Raw genomic sequence first — 22089 nt, forward strand, 5'->3', positions numbered from 1 at the left:
CAAAAGACGTCATTGAACCCCAAAACCCACATCAAGGAACCCCCAAAAAGCTATAATTAAGCCCCAAAGCCCCCACCTTTGAACCCCAAAATAGGTCAGGGATCCCCCAAAGGCATCGCTGAACCCCCAAACCCTATAATTAGACTCAAAACTCCACCCCTGAACCCCCCAAAACCGGTCAGGGCACCCCAAAACCCTATAATTTAACCCCAAAGCCCATAATTAGACCCAAAGCCGCAGCCTTGAACCCCAAAAGAGGTCAGGGCACCCCAAAATTCCTCATTCAACCCCAAAACAGGGCAAAGCACCCCAAAAACTCACCCCTGGACCCCAAAATCTGCAGAATTAGCCCCAAAATACAGCCCTGCACCCCCAAAATCATTAATTTAGCCCCAAAAATCTATGATTGTGCCCCAAAACTCAGCCCTGAACCCCAAAACCTTATAATTGAGCCCCCCTGGAACCGAAAACCCTCAGAATTGGACCCAATAAAGGTCAGGGCACCCCAAAATTCCTCATTCAACCCCAAAACAGGGCAAAGCACCCCAAAAACTCACTGCTGGACCCCAAAATCTGCAGGATAAGCCCCAAAATCCAGCCCTCAACCCCCCAAAACGGGTCAGGACACCCCAAAACCCCCATAATTTGACCCAGAACTCCATTATTTGAGCCAAAACCCCAACCTTGAACCCCAAAAGAGGTCAGGGCACCCCAAAATTCCTCATTCAACCCCAAAACAGGGCAAAGCACCCCAAAAACTCACCCCTGGACCCCAAAACCTGCAGGATTAGCCCCAAAATCCAGCCCTGAACCCCCAAAATCATTAATTTAGCCCCAAAAATCTATGATTGAGCCCCAAAACTCAGCCCTGAACCCCAAAATCTTATAATTGAGCCCCCCTGGAACCCAAAAGCTGCAGAATTGGACCCAAAATCCCACCCTTGAACCACAAAATGGGTCAGAACACCCCAAAACCCCCATAATTTGACCCAAAACTCCATTATTTGACCCAAAACCCCAACCTTGAACCCCAAAAGAGGTCAGGGCACCCCAAAATTCCTCATTCAACCCCAAAACAGGGCAAAGCACCCCAAAAACTCACTCCTGGACCCCAAAACCTGCAGGATTAGCCCCAAAATCCAGCCCTGAACCCCCAAAATCATTAATTTAGCCCCAAAAATCTATGATTGTGCCCCAAAACTCAGCCCTGAACCCCAAAACCTTATAATTGAGCCCCTCCGGACCCCAAAAGCCTCAGAATGAGCCCCAAAACTCAGCTTTGAACCCTAAAATGGTCGAGTTTAGCCCTAAAACGGAGTCGGGGGCGTGGCCAGCGCGATGGGCGTGGCCAAAGGGAGGAGTAGGCGTGGCCAAACGATCCCTCATTGACTTCTATGGGACGCAGTGGCTGTCAATGGAGTCAATGGGGTGACGTCATTAAGGGGCGTGGCCAAGCCCTCCCCATTGACCTCTATGGGACGCAGAGGCTGCCAATGGAGTCAAAGGGGTGACGTCACTGAGGGGGCGTGGCCAGAGCCCCCCATTGCCTTCTATGGGGGCTGAGCACCCGCAATGGAGTGACAGCATATAAGGGGCGTGGCCTGAGCGCCTCTCATTTGCATATACCCCACTTGCCCCACCCCTGCGTGCTGCTCATTTGCATATAGCCCCAAACTATCCCTCAGTTGTCTGTGCTGCTCATTTGCATATTAGGTACTGCTCATTTGCATACCTCATTTGCATATCGCTCTCGGGCCCGGCTCATTTGCATACCGCGCTCATCAATATCTGCTGCATTTATGCTCCTTCACGCGGCTCATTTGCATATCGCTCATTTACATATTCATTTTGCATAGCCCTTATGCATTGCTCATTTGCATACCGCCCACGTGTTCGCCGCTCATTTAAATACGACTCATTTGCATGTGATTTATTTGCATGCCGCTCATTTGCATTGCACACACCTCATTTGCATATCACCCTGCGGGGTCATTTGCATACCCCTCCATTGCACATTTGCATATCGCTCCATTGCACATTTGCATACAACACCTCTTGGCACGTGGCTCATTTGCATACCGCCTCTTGGCACGTGGCTCATTTGCATATCGCCCACGCTGCTCATTTGCATACAGCTCTATTGCACGTTTGCTCCATTGGATATTGCTTATTTGCATGCCACTCATTTGCATGGCGCAGTCCGTTGGCGTGCCCCTCATTTGCATATATGCATAATGAGGGGGTGGTGATGGGGTTCAAGTCCCGAAAAGTCCTCATTTGGGCCTTTTTCACCCCAAAACGAAGCAGCTTTGGCCCATGCGGGGGGGGGGAGGGGGTGCTGGGGCCTTACTGGGAGCACTGGGATCCTTACTGGGAGCACTGGGAGCCGTCCATGGGTGCTTAGTGGGAGTGCTGGTTCCTTACTGGGAGCGCTGGGATCCATACTGGGAGCGCTGGGATCCTGACTGGGAGAATTGGGAGCCATCCTGGAGCACCCATGGGTGCTGGGGCCTTACTGGGAGCACTGGGATCCTTACTGGGAGCACTGGGAGCCATCCATGAGAACCCATGGGTGCTTACTGGGAGCGCTGGTTCCTTACTGGGAGCGCTGGGATCCTGACTGGGAGAATTGGGAGCCATCCTGGAGCACCCATGGGTGCTGGGGCCTTACTGGGAGCACTGGGATCCTTACTGGGAGCACTGGGAGCCGTCTATGGGTGCTTACTGGGAGTGCTGGTTCCTTACTGGGAGCGCTGGGATCCATACTGGGAGCGCTGGGATCCTGACTGGGAGAATTGGGAGCCATCCTGGAGCACCCATGGGTGCTGGGGCCTTACTGGGAGCACTGGGATCCTTACTGGGAGCACTGGGATCCTTACTGGGAGCACTGGGAGCCATCCATGAGAACCCATGGGTGCTTACTGGGAGTGCTGGTTCCTTACTGGGAGGGCTGGGATCCATACTGGGAGCACTGGGATCCTGACTGGGAGCACTGGGAGCCATCCTGGAGCACCCATGGGTGCTGGGGCCTTACTGGGAGCACTGGGATCCTTACTGGGAGCACTGGGAGCCGTCCATGGGTGCTTACTGGGAGTGCTGGTTCCTTACTGGGAGTACTGGGATCCATACTGGGAGCGCTGGGATCCTGACTGGGAGAATTGGGAGCCATCCTGGAGCACCCATGGGTGCTGGGGCCTTACTGGGAGCACTGGGATCCTTACTGGGAGCACTGGGATCCTTACTGGGAGCACTGGGAGCCATCCATGAGAACCCATGGGTGCTTACTGGGAGTGCTGGTTCCTTACTGGGAGCGCTGGGATCCATACTGGGAGCACTGGGATCCTGACTGGGAGCACTGGGAGCCATCCTGGAGCACCCATGGGTGCTGGGGCCTTACTGGGAGCACTGGGATCCTTACTGGGAGCACTGGGAGCCGTCCATGGGTGCTTACTGGGAGTGCTGGTTCCTTACTGGGAGCACTGGGATCGTTACTGGGAGCACTGGGATCCTGACTGGGAGCACTGGGAGCCATCCTGCAGCATCCGTGGGTCCTCAGTCCATACTGGGGCCTTACTGGGAGCACTGGAGTCCTTACTGGGAGCACTGGGATCCATCCTGAAGCATCCATGGGTGCCGAGTCCATACTGGATCCATACTGGTTCCATACTGGGTCCATACTGGGAGCACTGGGATCCATCCTGAAGCATCCGTGGGTGCTGGGTCCATACTGGGGCCTTACTGGGAGCACTGGGATCCTTACTGGGAGCACTGGGATCCATCCGGAAGCATTCATGGGTGCTGAGTCCATACTGGGATCCTTACTGGGAGCACTGGGATCCTTACTGGGAGCACTGGGATCCACCCTGGAGCACCCATGGGTGCCGAGTCCATACTGGGGCCTTACTGGGAGCACTGGTTCCATACTGGGATCCACCCTGAAGCACCCATGGGTGCCGAGTCCATACTGGGACCCTTACTGGGAGCACTGGTTTCATACTGGGATCCACCCTGAAGCACCCATGGGTGCCGAATCCATACTGGGATCCTTACTGGGAGCACTGGGATCCTTACTGGGAGCACCCATGGCTGCCGAGTCCATACTGGAATCCTTACTGGAAGCACTGGGATCCTTACCGGGAGCACCCATGGGTGCTGAGTCCATACTGGGGCCTTACTGGGAGCACTGGGATCCACCCTGGAGCACCCATGGGTGCCGAGTCCATACTGGGATCCTTACTGGGAGCACTGGTTCCATACTGGGATCCACCCTGGAGCACCCATGGGTGCCGAATCCATACTGGGTCCATACTGGGAGCACTGGGATCCTTACTGGGAGCACTGGGATCCACCCTGGAGCATCCATGGGTGCCGAGTCCATACTGGGGCCTTACTGGGAGCACTGGGATCCTTACTGGGAGCACTGGGATCCACCCTGGAGCACCCATGGGTGCCGAGTCCATACTGGGGCCTTACTGGGAGCACTGGAATCCTTACTGGGAGCACTGGAATCCTTACTGGGAGCACTGGGATCCACCCTGCAGCACCCATGGGTGCCGAATCCATACTGGGATCCTTACTGGGAGCACTGGGATCCTTACTGGGAGCACTGGGATCCACCCTGGAGCACCCATGGGTGCCGAGTCCATACTGGGGCCTTACTGGGAGCACTGGAATCCTTACTGGGAGCACTGGGATCCACCCTGGAGCACCCATGGGTGCCGAGTCCATACTGGGGCCTTACTGGGAGCACTGGAATCCTTACTGGGAGCACTGGAATCCTTACTGGGAGCACTGGGATCCACCCTGCAGCACCCATGGGTGCCGAATCCATACTGGGATCCTTACTGGGAGCACTGGGATCCTTACTGGGAGCACTGGGATCCACCCTGGAGCATCCATGGGTGCCGAGTCCATACTGGGGCCTTACTGGGAGCACTGGTTCCATACTGGGATCCACCCTGGAGCACCCATGGGTGCCGAGTCCATACTGGGACCCTTACTGGGAGCACTGGTTCCATACTGGGATCCACCCTGGAGCACCCATGAGTGCCGAGTCCATACTGGAATCCTTACTGGGAGCACTGGTTCCATACTGGGAGCACTGGGGGGGGGGGGTGATGGGTGCAGCCCCCCCCTAAAGAAGAGGGGGTTTATTGCGTGTGGAGGGGGGGGCAGCAGCACCCATGGGTGCCGGGAATCCTTACTGGGAGCTACTGGGAGTTACTGGGAGGCCTTACTGGGAGTTACTGGGAGGCCTTACTGGGAGTTACTGGGGCGCCGCCCCCCCCGCGCAGTTCTCTTTGCTCTCTGAGGTGATGGCGAGATACTCCGAACTGGGAAAAAGGGGGGGGGGGGAGAGGTTAAGGGGGACCCCCGGGGACACCCCAAAATCTGGGGGGGCCCCAAACCCCCCCCGGTGTACCCCAAAACGCCCATTGAACCCCAAAAGCTGCATTGAAAGCCCCCATTGAACCCCAAAACCCCACAATTGGACCCCAAAAGCGACGCCAAAACCCCCCATTGAACCCCAAAAACCCCCATTGAACCCCAAAAACCCCCAATTGAACCCCAAAAGCGGCATTAAAAGCCCCCATTGAACCCCAAAACCCCACAATTGGACCCCAAAAGCGACGCCAAAACCCCCCATTGAACCCCAAAACCCCACAATTGAACCCCAAAAGCGGCATTGAAAGCCCCCATTGAACCCCAAAAACCCCCAATTGAACCCCAAAAACCCCCAATTGAACCCCAAAAGCTGCACCAAAAGCCCCCATTGAACCCCCAAACCCCCCCCGGTGTACCCCAAAACGCCCATTGAACCCCAAAAGATGCATTGAAAGCCCCTCCCGAACCCCAAAACCCCACAATTGGACCCCAAAAGATGCATTGAAAGCCCCAATTGAACCCCCAATTGAACCCCCAATTGAACCCCAAAAACCTCCAATTGAACCCCAAAAGATGCACCAAAAGCCCCAATTGAACCCCAAAACCCCCAATTGGACCCCAAAAGCGGCACTCAAACCCCCATTGAACCCCAAAAACCCCCAATTGAACCCCAAAAACCCCCAATTGAACCCCAAAAGTGGCATTAAAAGCCCCCATTGAACCCCAAAAACTCCCAATTGGACCCCAAAAGCTCCACCAAAAGCCCCTATTGAACCCCCAATTGAACCCCCAACTGAACCCCAAAAACCCCCAATTGAACCCCAAAAACCCCCAACTGAACCCCAAAAGCTGCACTCAAACCCTCCATTGAACCCTTCATTGAACCCCAAAAACTCCCAATTGAACCCCAAAAGCTGCACTCAAAGCCCCAATTGAACCCCCAATTGGACCCCAAAAGTGACGCCAAAACCCCCCATTGAACCCCAAAACCCCACAATTGGACCCCAAAAGTGACGCCAAAACCCCCCATTGAACCCCCAAAACCCCCAATTGGACCCCAAAAGATGCACCAAAAGCCCCCATTGAACCCCAAAAACCCCCAATTGGACCCCAAAAGATGCACCAAAAGCCCCCATTGAACCCCAAAAACCCCCAATTGAACCCCAAAAGCTGCACCAAAAGCCCCCATTGAACCCCAAAAACCCCCAATTGAACCCCAAAAGCTGCACCAAAAGCCCCCATTGAACCCCAAAAACCCCCAATTGGACCCCAAAAGATGCACCAAAAGCCCCCATTGAACCCCAAAAACCCCACAATTGGACCCCAAAAGATGCACCAAAAGCACCCATTGAACCCCCAAAATTCCCAATTGAACCCCAAAAGCTGCACCAAAAGCCCCCATTGAACCCCAAAAACCCCCAATTGGACCCCAAAAGATGCACCAAAAGCCCCCATTGAACCCCAAAAACCCCCAATTGGACCCCAAAAGCTGCACTCAAAACCCCCATTGAACCCCCAAATCCCAATAACCCCCCAATATACCCCCATTTCACCCCAATAACCCCTCCATATCCCCCCATTTCACCCCAATACCCCCCATTTCGCCCCCATATGCCCTTATTTCACCCCAATACCCCCCCATATCCCCCTTATTTCACCCCAATACCCCCCATTTCACCCCTATACACCCTTATTTCACCCCAATACCCCCCTACGTCCCCCCATTTCACCCCAATACCCCCCAATAACCGCCCATTTCACCCCCATATGCCCTTATTTCACCCCAATATCCCCCCATACCCCCCTTATTTCACCCCAATAACCCCCATTTTGCCCCCATATGCCCTTATTTCACCCCAATACCCCCCCATACCCCCCTTATTTCACCCCAATACCCCCCTACGTCCCCCCATTTCACCTCAATAACCCCCCAGTACCCCCCATTTCACCCCAATATCCCCCCATACCCCCCCATTTCACCCCAATACTCCCCCATATCCCCCTTATTTCACCCCAATAACCCCCATTTCACCCCCATACGCCCCTTATTTCACCCCAATACCCCCATTTTGCCCCATATGCCCTTATTTCACCCCAATAACCCCTCCATATCCCCCTTATTTCACCCCAATACCCCCCATTTCACCCCTATACACCCTTATTTCACCCCAATACCCCCCTACGTCCCCCCATTTCACCCCAATACCCCCCAATAACCGCCCATTTCACCCCCATATGCCCTTATTTCACCCCAATATCCCCCCATACCCCCCTTATTTCACCCCAATAACCCCCATTTTGCCCCCATATGCCCTTATTTCACCCCAATACCCCCCATAACCCCTTATTTCACCCCAATACCCACCTTATCCCCCCATTTCACCCCAATAACCCCTCCATATCCCCCCATTTCACCCCAATAACCCCCCATTTCGCCCCCATATGCCCTTATTTCACCCCAATAACCCCTCCATATCCCCCTTATTTCACCCCAATACCCCCCATTTCACCCCTATACACCCTTATTTCACCCCAATACCCCCCTACGTCCCCCCATTTCACCCCAATACCCCCCAATAACCGCCCATTTCACCCCCATATGCCCTTATTTCACCCCAATACCCCCCCAGTATCCCCCTTTCACCCCAATAACCCCCCATTTCGCCCCCATACGCCCTTATTTCACCCCAATATCCCCCCAGTACCCCCAATTTCACCCCAATAACCCCCCATTTCGCCCCCATAACCCCTTATTCCACCCCAATACCCCCCTATGTCCCCCCATTTCACCTCAATATCCCCCCATACCCCCCCATTTCACCCCAGTACCCTCCATACCCCCCTTATTTCACCCCAATAACCCCCATTTTGCCCCCCATACAGCCTTATTTCACCCCAATACCCCCCCAGTACCCCCCAGTTCACCCCAATAACCCCTCCATATCCCTCTTATTTCACCCCAATACCCCCCATTTTGCCCCCATACACCCTTATTACCCCCCCAGTACCTCCCATTTCACCCCAATACCCCCCTTATCCCCCCATTTCACCCCAATAACCCCTCCATATCCCCCTTATTTCACCCCAATACCCCCCTTATCTCCCCATTTCACCCCAATAACCCCTCCATATCCCTCTTATTTCACCCCAACACCCCCCATATCCCCCTTATTTCACCCCAATACCCCCCTTATCCCCCCATTTCACCCCAATAACCCCTCCATATCCCCCTTATTTCACCCCAATACCCCCTTATCCCCCCATTTCACCCCAATAACGCCTCCATATCCCCCTTATTTCACCCCAATACCCCCCATATCCCCCTTATTTCACCCCAATAACCCCACATTTCGCCCCCATACGCCCTTATTTCACCCCGATACCCCCCCATATCCCCCCCATTTCCCCCCCCATCTTCCGTCACTCACGCGCTGTCGGGAGCCGGGGCGGCGGCGGCGACTTTCCGGTAGCAATAAAGCATCTCGGCCGCCAACCACAGCGTGAGGACCACGATGAGGACGTACATCAGGATCTCGGAGACGATGGACGCCAGATCGCGACGCGCTGCCAAAGGGGGGAGGGAGGCGGGATTCGAACCCGGGGACCCAGCAGCGCCGTAAGCCACGCCCACTCCCCTCAAGCCACGCCCCCCTTTCAGCACCCCATTCAGCCCTATGTGGGGCAAAGCCACGCCCCCCCTTTCAGCGCCCCATTCAGCCCTATGTGGGGAAAAGCCACGCCCACTCCCCTCAAGCCACGCCTCCCCCCATAGCGCCCAATTCAGCCCTATGTGGGTCAAAGCCACGCCCACTCCCCTCAAGCCACACCTCCCCCCATAGCGCCCAATTCAGCACTATGCGGGTCAAAGCCACGCCCTCTCCCCTCAAGCCACGCCCCCCTTTCAGCACCCCATTCAGCCCTATGTGGGGAAAAGCCACGCCCTCTCCACCAGGCCACGCCTCCTCCGCAAGCACACCCCTTATGGTCCTATTCACTGCGAAAGTCACGCCCCTTATCTCAAACCACACCCCCTTCCTCAAACCACGCCCTCTTCCTCAAACCACGCCCTCTTCCTCAAAGCCACGCCCTCTTCCTCAAACCACGCCCTCTTCCTCAAACCACGCCCCCTCCTCCTCAAGCCCCATTTAACCCCATGGCACCCAAAGCCCTCCCACCCCTTCAAGCCCCTCCCACCCCTTCAAGCCCCTCCCACCCCTTCAAGCTCCTCCCACCCCTTCAAGCTCCTCCCACTCCTTCAAGCCCATCCCACCCCATTTAACCCCTTCCAGCCCAAATCCCTCCCACCCCCATTTAACCCCTTACACCCAAACCCCTCCCACCCATTTATGCCCCTCCCACCCCTTCAAGCCCCTCCCACCCCATTTAACCCCTTCCAGCCCAAATCCCTCCCACCCCTTTAAGACCTTCCCACCCCTTCAAACCCCTCCCACCCCATTTAACCCCTTCCACGCCAACCCCCTCCCACCCCTTCCAGCCCCTCCCACCCCCTTTAACCCCTTCCACCCCAAACCCCTCCCACCCTTTCAAGCCCCTCCCACCCCTTCAAGCCCCTCCCACCCCTTCAAGCCCCTCCCTCCTCTCCCAGCCCCTCCCACCCTATTTAACCCCTTACACCTCAAATCCCTCCCACCCCTTTAAGCCCCTCCCAGCCCCGCCCACTCCATTTAACCCTTTGCATCCCAAAGCCTTCCTACTCCTTCAAGCCCCTCCCACCCCTTCAAACCCATCCCACCCCATTTAACCCCTTACACCCCAACCCCCTCCCACCCCTTCAACCCCCTCCCACCCCTCCCACCCCTTCCCACCCCTTTAACCCCTTCCAGCCCAAACCCCTCCCACCCCTTCCAGCCCCTCCCACCCCTCTAAGCCCCTCCCACCCCTTCCAGCCCCTCCCACCCCCTTTAACCCCTTCCACCCCAACGCCCTCCCACTCCTTCAACCCCCTCCCACCCCATTTAACCCCTTCCAGCCCACATCCCTCCCACTCCTTCGACCCCCTCCCACCCTTTTAAGCCCCTCCCACCCCTCTAAGCCCCTCCCACCCCTTCAAACCCCTCCCACCCCCTCACCGCTATCCACCACGGCCAAGCGGATGGTTTTGTTCCGGGCTAAGCTGTAAACGTAACCCTCGAAGGTGAGGTTACGGCGCAGGCGGCAAATGTAATGGCCGGCGTGGGCCCGATCCACCGCCGAGAGCTGCACCGAAAGGTCCTGAAGGTCCCGAGTGCCGCGAGAGCCGTTCCAGAAGAGGACATCCTTGAAAGGACCCGGAGCCACCCAAGGGGCCTCCTCGGGGCTGTAGTGGAGGATCTGAGGGGGGAAATGGCATCCCAGTGCCTCCCAGTAAGAACCAGTAACCCCCACGGCGCCTCCTCGGGGCTGTAGTGGAGGATCTGAGGGGGGAAAGGGCATCCCAGTGCCTCCCAGTAAGAACCAGTAACCCCCAAGGGACCTCCTCGGGGCTGTAGTGGAGGATCTGAGGGGGGAAAACGGCATCCCAGTGCCTCCCAGTAAGAACCAGTAACCCCCACGGTGCCTCCTCGGGGCTGTAGTGGAGGATCTGAGGGGGGAAAACGGCATCCCAGTGCCTCCCAGTAAGAACCAGTAACCCCCACGGCGCCTCCTCGGGGCTGTAGTGGAGGATCTGAGGGGGGAAAACGGCATCCCAGTGCCTCCCAGTAAGAACCAGTAACACCGCAGGGCATTATAGTGGTGCCCCAGTGCCTCCCAGTGCCTCCCAGTAACACCACAGGGCATTATAGTGGTGTCCCAGTGCCTCCCAGTGCCTCCCAGTAACACCGCAGGGCATCATAGTGGTGCCCCAGTGCCTCCCAGTGCCTCCCAGTAACACCGCAGGGCATTATAGTGGTGCCCCAGTGCCTCCCAGTGCCTCCCAGTAACACCACAGGGCATTACAGTGGTGTCCCAGTGCCTCCCAGTGCCTCCCAGTAACACCGCAGGGCATCATAGTGGTGCCCCAGTGCCTCCCAGTAAGAACCAGTAACCCCCACGGGGCCTCCTCGGGGCTGTAGTGGAGGATCTGAGGGGGGAAAAGGGATCCCAGTGCCTCCCAGTAAGAACCAGTAACCCCCACGGGGCCTCCTCGGGGCTGTAGTGGAGGATCTGAGGGGGGAAAGGGCATCCCAGTGCCTCCCAGTAAGAACCAGTAACCCCCACGGCCCCTCCTCGGGGCTGTAGTGGAGGATCTGAGGGGGGAAACGGCATCCCAGTGCCTCCCAGTAAGAACCAGTAACCCCCACGGCGCCTCCTCGGGGCTGTAGTGGAGGATCTGGGGGGGGAAACGGCATCCCAGTGCCTCCCAGTGCCTCCCAGTTCCTCCCAGTCCCCTCCCAGTGCCTCCCAGTGCCTCCCACTGCCCCTTTCTGCCATTCTCAGTCCTTCCCACTCCCTCTCAGTGCCTCTCAATCCCCTCCCAGTCCCTCTCAGTCCCTCCCAGACCCTCCCAGTCCCCCCCAGTCCCCTCCCAGTCCCTCCCAGTCCCTCCCAGTCCCCCCCAGTCCCCTCCCAGTGCCTCCCAGTCCCTCCCAGTGCCTCCCAGTCCCCCCTTTCTACCATTCTCAGCCCTTCCCACTCCCTCTCAGTGCCTCTCAATCCCCTCCCAGTCCCTCTCAGTCCCTCCCAGTCCCTCCCAGTCCCCCCCAGTCCCCTCCCAGTCCCTCCCAGTCCCCCCCAGTCCCCTCCCAGTCCCCTCCCAGTGCCTCCCAGTCCCTCCCAGTCCCCTCCCAGTCCCCCTTTCTACCATTCTCAGTCCTTCCCACTCCCTCTCAGTGCCTCTCAATCCCCTCCCAGTCCTCTCAGTCCCTCCCAGTCCCTCCCAGTCCCCCCCAGTCCCCTCCCAGTCCCCCCCAGTCCCCTCCCAGTCCCTCCCAGTCCCCCCCAGTCCCCTCCCAGTCCCTCCCAGTCCCCCCCAGTCCCCTCCCAGTCCCCTCTCAGTGCCTCCCAGTGCCTCCCAGTCCCCTCCCAGTGCCTCCCAGTCCCCCCTTTCTACCATTCTCAGTCCTTCCCACTCCCTCTCAGTGCCTCTCAATCCCCTCCCAGTCCCTCCCAGTCCCTCCCAGTCCCACCCAACCCCTCCCAGTGCCTCCCAGTCCCCTCCCAGTCCCTCCCAGTGCCCCCCAGTCCCCTCCCAGTGCCTCCCAGTCCCCTCCCAGTGCCTCCCAGTCCCCCCTTTCTACCATTCTCAGCCCTTCCCACTCCCTCTCAGTGCCTCTCAATCCCCTCCCAGTCCCTCTCAGTCCCTCCCAGTGCCTCCCAGTCCCTCCCAGTCCCCTCCAAGTCCCACCCAATCCCTCCCAGTCCCTCCCAGTCCCCTCCCAGTCCCTCCCAGTGCCTCCCAGTCCCTCCCAGTGCCTCCCAGTCCCCTCCCAGTGCCTCCCAGTCCCCCCTTTCTACCATTCTCAGCCCTTCCCACTCCCTCTCAGTGCCTCTCAATCCCCTCAACGTCTCTCCCAGTCCCTCCCAGTCTCTCCCAGTCCCACCCAGTCCCACCCAATCCCTCCCAGTCCCCTCCCAACCCCTCCCAGTGCCTCCCAGTCCCCTCCCAGTGCCTCCCAGTCCCCCCTTTCTACCATTCTCAGCCCTTCCCACTCCCTCTCAGTGCCTCTCAATCCCCTCCCAGTCCCTCCCAGTCCCTCCCAGTCCCACCCAACCCCTCCCAGTGCCTCCCAGTCCCCTCCCAGTCCCTCCCAGTGCCTCCCAGTCCCTCCCAGTGCCTCCCAGTCCCCTCCCAGTGCCTCCCAGTCCCCCCTTTCTACCATTCTCAGCCCTTCCCACTCCCTCTCAGTGCCTCTCAATCCCCTCCCAGTCCCTCCCAGTCCCTCCCAGTCCCACCCAATCCCTCCCAGTCCCCTCCCAGTCCCTCCCAGTGCCCTCCCAGTACCTTCTGGTAGTGGGGTTCCCCGTCGGCTCGGAAGAACCACTCTCCCTGGGCCTCGGCGGGGGTTTCACTTCGCCTCTTGCAGGCGATGCAGAGGAGGCGAAAAGGAGCCCCTAAAACGGCTTCGGTCCCCGACGCCACCTCCACGCAACCCCCCTGCGCCCCCCAAGCTGTGGGGCAGAGAGCACAGGGACCTCACCCCACACATCCAGGGGGTGCCCCACATCTGGGGGTGACCCATAGATCCCAGGGGGGTACCCCAAATTGAAGGGGGGGACCCCAAATCTATGGGGCACCGCCAATGCAGGAGAGGGGAATGAGGAGTGTAATTGGAATCTATGGGGCAGAAGGGAATAGGGGGGGGACAAAGGGGGGGTGCCCCACATTTAGGGGGTGCCCCACATCCAGGGGGTGCCCCACAGCCAGGGGGTGCCCCATAGATCCCAGGGGGGTACCCCAAATTGAAGGGGGGGGACCCCAAATCTATGGGGCGCCGCCAATGGAGGAGAAGGGAGTGAAGGGGAATGAGGAGTGTAATTGGGATCTATGGGGCAGAAGGGAATAGGGGGGGACAAAGGGGGGGTGCCCCACATTTAGGGGGTGCCCCACATCCGGGGGTGCCCCATAGATCCCGAGGGGGTACCCCAAATTGAAGGGGGGGGACCCCAAATCTATGGGGCACCGCCAATGCAGGAGAAGGGAGTGAAGGGGAATGAGGAGTGTAATTGGGATCTATGGGGCAGAAAGGAATAAGGGGGGACAAAGGGGGGGTGCCCCACATTTAGGGGGTGCCCCACATCTGGGGGTGACCCATAGATCCCAGGGGGGTACCCCAAATTGAAGGGGGGGGACCCCAAATCTATGGGGCACCGCCAATGCAGAAGAAGGGAATGAGGAGTGTAATTGGAATCTATGGGGCAGAAGGGAATAGGGGGGGACAAAGAGGGGGTGCCCCACATTTAGGGGGTGCCCCACATCCGGGGGTGCCCCATAGATCCCGAGGGGGGTACCCCAAATTGAAGGGGGGGGACCCCAAATCTATGGGGCACCTCCAATGCAGGAGAGGGGAATGAGGAGTGTAATTGGGATCTATGGGGCAGAAGGGAATAGGGGGGGACAAAGGGGGGGTGCCCCACATTTAGGGGGTGCCTCACATCCAGGGGGTGCCCCACAGCCAGGGGGTGACCCATAGATCCCAGGGGGGTACCCCAAATTGAAGGGGGGGGGACCCCAAATCTATGGGGCACCGCCAATGCAGGAGAAGGGAATGAGGAGTGTAATTGGAATCTATGGGGCAGAAGGGAATGGGGGGGGACAAAGGGGGGGTGCCCCACATTTAGGGGGTGCCTCACATCCAGGGGGTGCCCCACAGCCAGGGGGTGCCCCATAGATCCCGAGGGGGTACCCCAAATTGAAGGGGGGGGACCCCAAATCTATGGGGCACCGCCAATGGAGGAGAAGGGAGTGAAGGGGAATGAGGAGTGTAATTGGGATCTATGGGGCAGAAGGGAATAGGGGGGGACAAAGGGGGGTGCCCCACATTTAGGGGGTGCCCCACATCTGGGGGTGACCCATAGATCCCAGGGGGGTACCCCAAATTGAAGGGGGGGGACCCCAAATCTATGGGGCACCGCCAATGCAGGAGAAGGGAATGAGGAGCGTAATTGGAATCTATGGGGCAGAAGGGAATAGGGGGGGACAAAGAGGGGGTGCCCCACATTTAGGGGGTGCCCCACATTTAGGGGGTGACCCATAGATCCCGAGGGGGGTACCCCAAATTGAAGGGGGGGGACCCCTAATCTATGGGGCACCGCCAATGCAGGAGAAGGGAATGAGGAGCGTAATTGGAATCTATGGGGCAGAAGGGAATGGGGGGGGACAAAGAGGGGGTGCCCCACATTTAGGGGGTGCCCCACATCTGGGGGTGCCCCATAGATCCCAGGGGGGTACCCCAAATTGAAGGGGGGGGACCCCAAATCTATGGGGCACCGCCAATGCAGGAGAGGGGAATGAGGAGTGTAATTGGAATCTATGGGGCAGAAAGGAATAGGGGGAAAGGGGATACTGGTGGTACTGGGGGGGAACTGGGAGGGACTGGGAGGGGACTGGGGACACTGGTGGCACTGGAGAGGGAACTGGTGGTACTGGGAGGGGACTGGGAGGGACTGGGAGGGGACTGGGGGGGACTGGGGGGGCACTGGGGGGACTGGGGTGGAACTGGGGGGGACTGGGGGGATATTGGTGGCACTGGGGGGGAACTGGGGGGGAACTGGTGGCACTGGGAGGGGACTGGGGGGACACTGGTGGCACTGGGAGGGATATTGGTGGGACTGGGGGGGACACTGGTGGCACTGGGGGGGGACTGGGGGGACTGGGGGGGGACACTGGTGGCACTGGGGGGGATATTGGTGGCACTGGGGGGGAACTGGGGGGACAGGGGGGACACTGGTGGGCACTGGGAAGGGACTGGGGGGACAGGGGGGACACTGGTGGCACTGGGAGGGATATTGGTGGCACTGGGAGGGGACTGGGGGGGAACTGGTGGCACTGGGAGGGGACTGGGGGGGACACTGGGGGGACTGGGGGGGAACTGGGGGGACTGGGAGGACACTGGTGGCACTGGGGGGGAACTGGGGGGATACTGGGGACACTGGGGGGACTGGGGGGGAACTGGGGGGGACTGGGGGGGACACTGGTGGCACTGGGGGGGATATTGGTGGCACTGGGGGGGAACTGGGGGGACAGGGGGGACACTGGTGGGCACTGGGAAGGGACTGGGGGGGACTGGGGGGGACACTGGTGGCACTGGGAGGGATATTGGTGGCACTGGGAGGGGACTGGGGGGGAACTGGTGGCACTGGGGGGGAACTGGGGGGGACACTGGTGGCACTGGGGGGGGATATTGGTGGTACTGGGGGGGAACTGGGGGGACACTGGTGGCACTGGGGGGGATATTGGTGGTACTGGGGGGGAACTGGGGGGGGACATTGGTGGCACTGGGGGGACACTGGGGGGGGGACACTGGGGACAGTGGTGGCGGCACTGGGACTGCGCCAGGGACAGGTGACAGCGCGGGGGGGGGGGGGAGGTGACACTGCGGAGGTGGCAGAGGGGGGGGGGGGAGGGGGAGATGTGACACCGGGGGGGGGGGGGGGGAACTGGGGGGGACATTAGGGGGACATTGGGGGGGGACAGAGGGGACATTGGGGGGACATTGGGGGGACAGAGGGGACATTGAGGGGGACAGAGGGGACATTGAGGGGGACAGAGGGGATATTGGGGGGACAGAGGGGACATTGAGGGGGACAGAGGGGATATTGGGGGGACAGAGGGGACATTGAGGGGACATTGAGGGGACAGAGGGGACATTGGGGGGGACAGAGGGGACATTGAGGGGGACAGAGGGACATTGGGGGGGGACAGAGGGATATTGGGGGGACATAGAGGGGACATTGGGGGGATATTGGGGGGACAGAGGGGACATTGAGGGGACAGAGGGGACATTGGGGGGACAGAGGGGACATTGAGGGGACATTGAGGGGATATTGGGGGGACAGAGGGGACATTGAGGGGACAGAGGGGACATTGAGGGGACATTGAGGGGACAGAGGGGACATTGGGGGGACATTGAGGGGATATTGGGGGGACAGAGGGGACATTGAGGGGACAGAGGGGACATTGAGGGGGACAGAAGGGACAATGGGGGGGACAGAGGGGACATTGGGGGGACAGAGGGGACATTGAGGGGACATTGAGGGGACACTGCGCCCCCGCACTCACCCATAAAGAGGCTGAGGAGGAGCTGAGAGAGCGCTGGGAACAACATGGCGGCCCCGGTTCGGGCCGGTTCGGGCCTTTCCGGATGGGTTCGGCACTTTCCGGAAGTGTTCGGTTATTTCCGGACCCAGTTCGGCTCTTTCCGGACCGGGTTCGGACCCAGTTCGGCTTCATCAGGCGGTTCGGCTCTTTCCGTCCCCGTTCGGCTCTTTCCGTCCCCGTTCGGCTCTTTTCGTCCCCGTTCGGCTCTTTCCGCCCCCGTTCGGCTCTTTTCGCTCCAGTTCGGCTCTTTCCGGACAGTTTCAAACCCGGTTTGGCTCTTTTCGCCCCCATTCGGCTCTTTTTTATCCCGTTTTGGGCCCTTTTCGGACCGTTTCAAACCCGATTCGGCTCTTTTCGTCCCAATTCGGTTCTTTCCAAACCGGTTCGGCTCTACTTTTTGCTACAGTTCGGTTCTTTCTGACCCGATTCGGTTCTTTCCAACCCGGTTCGGCTCCTCTTTTCGCTCCGGTTCAGCTCTTATCGTCCCAATTCGGTTCTTTTCGCTCCAGTTCGGCTCTTTCTGACCCGATTCGGATCTTTCCAAACCGGTTCGGCTCTACTTTTCGCTCCAGTTCGGCTCTTATCGTCCCAATTCGGGTCTTTTCGCTCCAGTTCGGCTCTTTCTGACCCGATTCGGATCTTTCCAAACCGGTTCGGATCTACTTTTCGCTCCGGTTCGGCTCTTTCTGACCCGATTCGGTTCTTTCCAACCCGGTTCGGCTCCTCTTTTCACTCCGGTTCGGCTCTTTCTGACCCGATTCGGTTCTTTCCAACCCGGTTCGGCTCCTCTTTTCACTCCGGTTCGGCTCTTATCGTCCCAATTCGGATCTTTTCGCTCCAGTTCGGCTCTTTCTGACCGGATTCGGCTCCTCTTTTCGCTCCAGTTCGGCTCTTTTCGTCCCGAATCGGATCTTTCCAAACCGGTTCGGCTCTACTTTTCACTCCAGTTCGGCTCTTTCCGACCCGATTCGGCTCTTTCTGACCCGGATCGGATCCTCTTTTCACTCCAGTTCGGCTCTTTCTGACCCGATTCGGTTCTTTCCAACCCAAATCGGCTCTTTTCTTCCCGATTCGGTTCTTTCCAACCCGGTTCGGATCCTCTTTTCGCTCCGGTTCGGCTCTTATCGTCCCAATTCGGGTCTTTTCGCTCCGGTTCGGCTCTTTCTGACCCGATTCGGTTCTTTCCAACCCGATTCGGTTCTTTTTGCTCCGGTTCGGCTCTTTCTGACCCGATTCGGATCTTTTCACTCCGGTTCTGCTCTTTTCGTCCCGATTCGGTTCTTTCCAAACCCGGTTCGGCTCTTTCTGACCCGATTCGGGTCCTCTTTTCACTCCAATTCGGCTCTTTCTGACCCGATTCGATTCTTTTCACTTCGGTTCGGTTCTTTCTGGCCCGATTCGGATCCTCTTTTTGCTCCGATTCAGCTCTTTTCGTCCCGATTCGGGTCTTTTCGCTCCAATTCGGCTCTTTCTGACCCGATTCGGATCCTCTTTTCGCTCCGGTTCGGCTCTTTCTGACCCGATTCGGTTCTTTTCACTCCGTTTCGGCTCTTTCTGACCCGGTTCAGCTCTTCTTTTCGCTCCAATTCGGCTCTTTCTGACCCGATTCGGTTCTTTCCGACCCGGTTTGGCTCCTCTTTTCACTCCGGTTCGGCTCTTATCGTCCCAATTCGGATCTTTCCAACCCAGTTCGGCTCTTTCTGACCCGATTCGGATCCTCTTTTCGCTCCAGTTCGGCTCTTTCTGACCCGATTCGGTTCTTTCCAACCCGGTTCGGCTCCTCTTTTCGCTCCAGTTCCGCTCTTTCTGACCCGATTCGGTTCTTTTCACTCCAATTCGGCTCTTTCTGACCCGATTCGGTTCTTTCCGACTCGGTTTGGCTCCTCTTTTTGCTCGGGTTCGGCTCTTATCGTCCCGATTCTGTTTTTTCCAAACCGGTTCGGCTCTACTTTTCGCTCCGGTTCCGCTCTTTCCGACCCGATTCGGTTCTTTCCAACCCGGTTCGGATCTTTTCGTCCCGATTCGGATCTTTCCAAACAGGTTCGGATCCTCTTTTCGCTCCGGTTCGGCTCTTATCGTCCCAATTCGGGTCTTTTCGCTCCAGTTCGGCTCTTTCTGACCCGATTCGGATCTTCCCAAACCGGTTCGGCTCCTCTTTTCACTCCGGTTCGGCTCTTTCTGACCCGATTCGGTTCTTTCCAACCCGGTTCGGATCCTCTTTTCACTCCGGTTCAGCTCTTTCTGACCCGATTCGGTTCCTCTTTTCGTTCCAATTCGGCTCTTTCTGACCCGGTTCGGCTCCTCTTTTCACTCCGGTTCGACTCTTATCGTCCCAATTCGGATCTTTTCGCTCCAGTTCGGCTCTTTCTGACCCGATTCGGTTCTTTCCAACCCGGTTCGGATCCTCTTTTCACTCCAGTTCGGCTCTTATCGTCCCAATTCGGTTCTTTTCAACCCGGTTCGGCTCTTTCTGACCCGATTCGGTTCTTTCCAACCCGGTTCGGCTCTTTCTGACCCGATTCGAGTCCTCTTTTCACTCCAATTCGGCTCTTTCTGACCCGATTCGATTCTTTTCACTTCGGTTCGGTTCTTTCTGGCCCGATTCGGATCCTCTTTTTGCTCCGATTCAGCTCTTTTCGTCCCGATTCGGGTCTTTTCGCTCCAATTCGGCTCTTTCTGACCCGATTCGGATCCTCTTTTCGCTCCGGTTCGGCTCTTATGGTCCCAATTCGGGTCTTTTCGCTCCGGTTCGGCTCTTTCTGACCCGATTCGGTTCTTTTCACTCCGTTTCGGCTCTTTCTGACCCGGTTCAGCTCTTCTTTTCGCTCCAATTCGGCTCTTTCTGACCCGATTCGGTTCTTTCCGACCCGTTTTGGCTCCTCTTTTCACTCCAGTTCGGCTCTTATCGTCCCAATTCGGATCTTTCCAACCCAGTTCGGCTCTTTCTGACCCGATTTGGTTCTTTTCACTCCATTTCGGCTCTTTCTGAACCGATTCGGTTCTTTTCGCTCCAGTTCGGCTCTTTCTGACCCGATTCGGGTCCTCTTTTCACTCCGGTTCGGCTCTTTCTGACCCAATTCGGTTCTTTCCAACCCGGTTCGGCTCTTTCTGACCCGATTCGGTTCTTTCCGACCCGGTTTGGCTCCTCTTTTTGCTCCCATTCAGCTCTTATCGTCCCAATTCGGTTCTTTTCGCTCCAGTTCGGCTCTTTCTGATCCGATTTGGTCCTTTCCAACCCGGTTCGGATCCTTTTTTCACTCCAGTTCGGCTCTTTCTGACCCGATTCGGGTCTTTTCGCTCCGGTTCGGCTCTTTCTGACCCAATTCGGTTCTTTTCGCTCCGGTTCGGCTCTTTCTGACCCAATTCGGTTCTTTTCGCTCCGGTTCGGCTCTTTCTGACCCGATTCGGTTCTTTCCGACGCCGTTCGGCTCCTCTTTTCACTCCGGTTCGGCTCTTATTGTCCCGATTCGGGTCTTTTCGCTCCAATTCGGCTCTTTCTGACCCGATTCGGTTCTTTTCACTCTATTTCGGCTCTTTCTGACCCGATTCGGTTCTTTTCACTCTATTTCGGCTCTTTCTGACCCGATTCGGCTCCTCTTTTCGCTCCGGTTCGGCTCTTTCTGACCCGATTCGGTTCTTTCCGACCCGGTTCGGCTCTACTTTTCGCTCCGGTTCTGCTCTTTCCGACCCGATTCGGTTCTTTTCACTCCAATTCGGCTCTTTCTGACCCGATTCGGTTCTTTCCGACCCCGTTCGGCTCCTCTTTTCGCTCCGGTTCGGCTCTTTCTGACCCGATTCGGTTCTTTCCAAACCGGTTCGGATCCTCTTTTTGCTCCGGTTCGGCTCTTTTCGTCCCGATTCGGTTCTTTCCAACCCAGTTCGGCTCTTTTCTTCCCGATTCGGGAAGAAGATTCCTCTCTTTTCCCCTCAATTCCTCTCTTTTCTCCCTCAATCCCTATTTTTTCCCCCTCAATTCCTCTCTTTTCCCCCTCAATCCCTATTTTTTCCCCCTCAATCCCTCTCTTTTCCCCCTCAATCCCTCTCTTTTCCCCCTCAATTCCCCTTTTTCCCCCTCAATTCCTCTCTTTTCCCTTTCAATCCCTCTCTTTTCCCTTTCAATCCCTCTCTTTCCCCCCTCAATTCCCCTCTTTCCCCCTCAATCCCTCTCTTTCCCCCCTCAATCCCTATTTTTCCCCCTCAATCCCTATTTTTTCCCCCTCAATTCCTCTCTTTTCCCCCTCAATCCCTCTCTTTTCCCCCTCAATCCCTCTCTTTTCCCCCTCAATCCCTATTTTTCCCCCTCAATCCCTCTCTTTCCCCCTCAATTCCTCTCTTTTTTCCCCCCAATTCAACTCCAGCTCTGCTCTTCGGTTCCCTTCGGCTCTTTTCGGCTCTTTCCGGCTCCGCTCGGGTCCCTTCGGGTCCCTTCGGCACTTTCCGGCTCCACTCGGGTCCCTTCGGGTCCCTTCGGCTCTTTCCGGCTCTTTCCGGCTCCGCTCGGGTCCCTTCGGCTCTTTTCGGCTCTTTCCGGCTCCGCTCGGGTCCCTTCGGGTCCCTTCGGCACTTTCCGGATCCGTTCGGGTCCGTTCGGGTCCCTTCGGCTCTTTCCGGATCCGCTCGGGTCCCTTCGGCTCTTTTCGGCTCTTTTCGGCCCTTTTCGACCCTATTCGGCTCTTTTCGGCTCTATTCGGTACTTTTCGGCTCTCCTTTCGGCTCTTTTCGGCCCTTTTCGGCTCTTTTCGGCTCTTTTCGGCTCTCTTCGGCTCTTTTCGGCCGCTCTCGGACTGGGACCCATCGAGGAACCCCCCCCAATGTCCCCAGGGGCCACCTCAGTGTCCCCAAGGCCACCCCACAGCCCTCATGGACCTCCCTGTGTCCCTCAGGACCTCCTCATGTCCTTCAGGATCTCTTCATGGACCTCCTCATCTCCTCCAGGATCTCCTCATGTCCTCATGGACCTCCCTGTG

General features: G+C 57.8%; 1 protein-coding gene across 1 annotated transcript; it reads right to left on the minus strand.

Annotated features, from left to right (window-relative positions):
• Positions 1–5129: 5129 nt before the first annotated feature.
• SCN1B (sodium voltage-gated channel beta subunit 1) lies at positions 5130–17294 on the minus strand. The gene is made up of 5 exons (XM_054052671.1): positions 17084–17294; positions 13307–13473; positions 10476–10716; positions 8814–8949; positions 5130–5333 (listed from the first exon to the last, which is right to left on the minus strand). Exons 1-5 carry the CDS (start codon positions 17127–17129, stop codon positions 5267–5269), a joined length of 657 nt encoding a protein of 218 aa, XP_053908646.1. The 5' UTR covers positions 17130–17294; the 3' UTR covers positions 5130–5266.
• Positions 17295–22089: the final 4795 nt, after the last annotated feature.

Source organism: Cuculus canorus, chromosome 35, assembly GCF_017976375.1.
Source record: "Cuculus canorus isolate bCucCan1 chromosome 35, bCucCan1.pri, whole genome shotgun sequence".
NCBI lineage: Eukaryota > Metazoa > Chordata > Aves > Cuculiformes > Cuculidae > Cuculus > Cuculus canorus.

What these genes read in the sequence shown, in the direction of transcription:
- SCN1B (XM_054052671.1), bottom strand. Translation starts at nt 17,129, where the DNA reads ATGTTGTTCCCAGCGCTCTCTCAGCTCCTCCTCAGCCTCTTTATGG. An exon ending in GGGAACCCCACTACCAGAAG is followed by an intron (nt 10,717 to 13,306) that starts GTACTGGGAGGG and finishes TTCCCCCCTCAG; the next exon opens with ATCCTCCACTACAGCCCCGA. An exon ending in GCCCCGGCTCCCGACAGCGC is followed by an intron (nt 5,334 to 8,813) that starts GTGAGTGACGGA and finishes CCTTTTTCCCAG; the next exon opens with TTCGGAGTATCTCGCCATCA.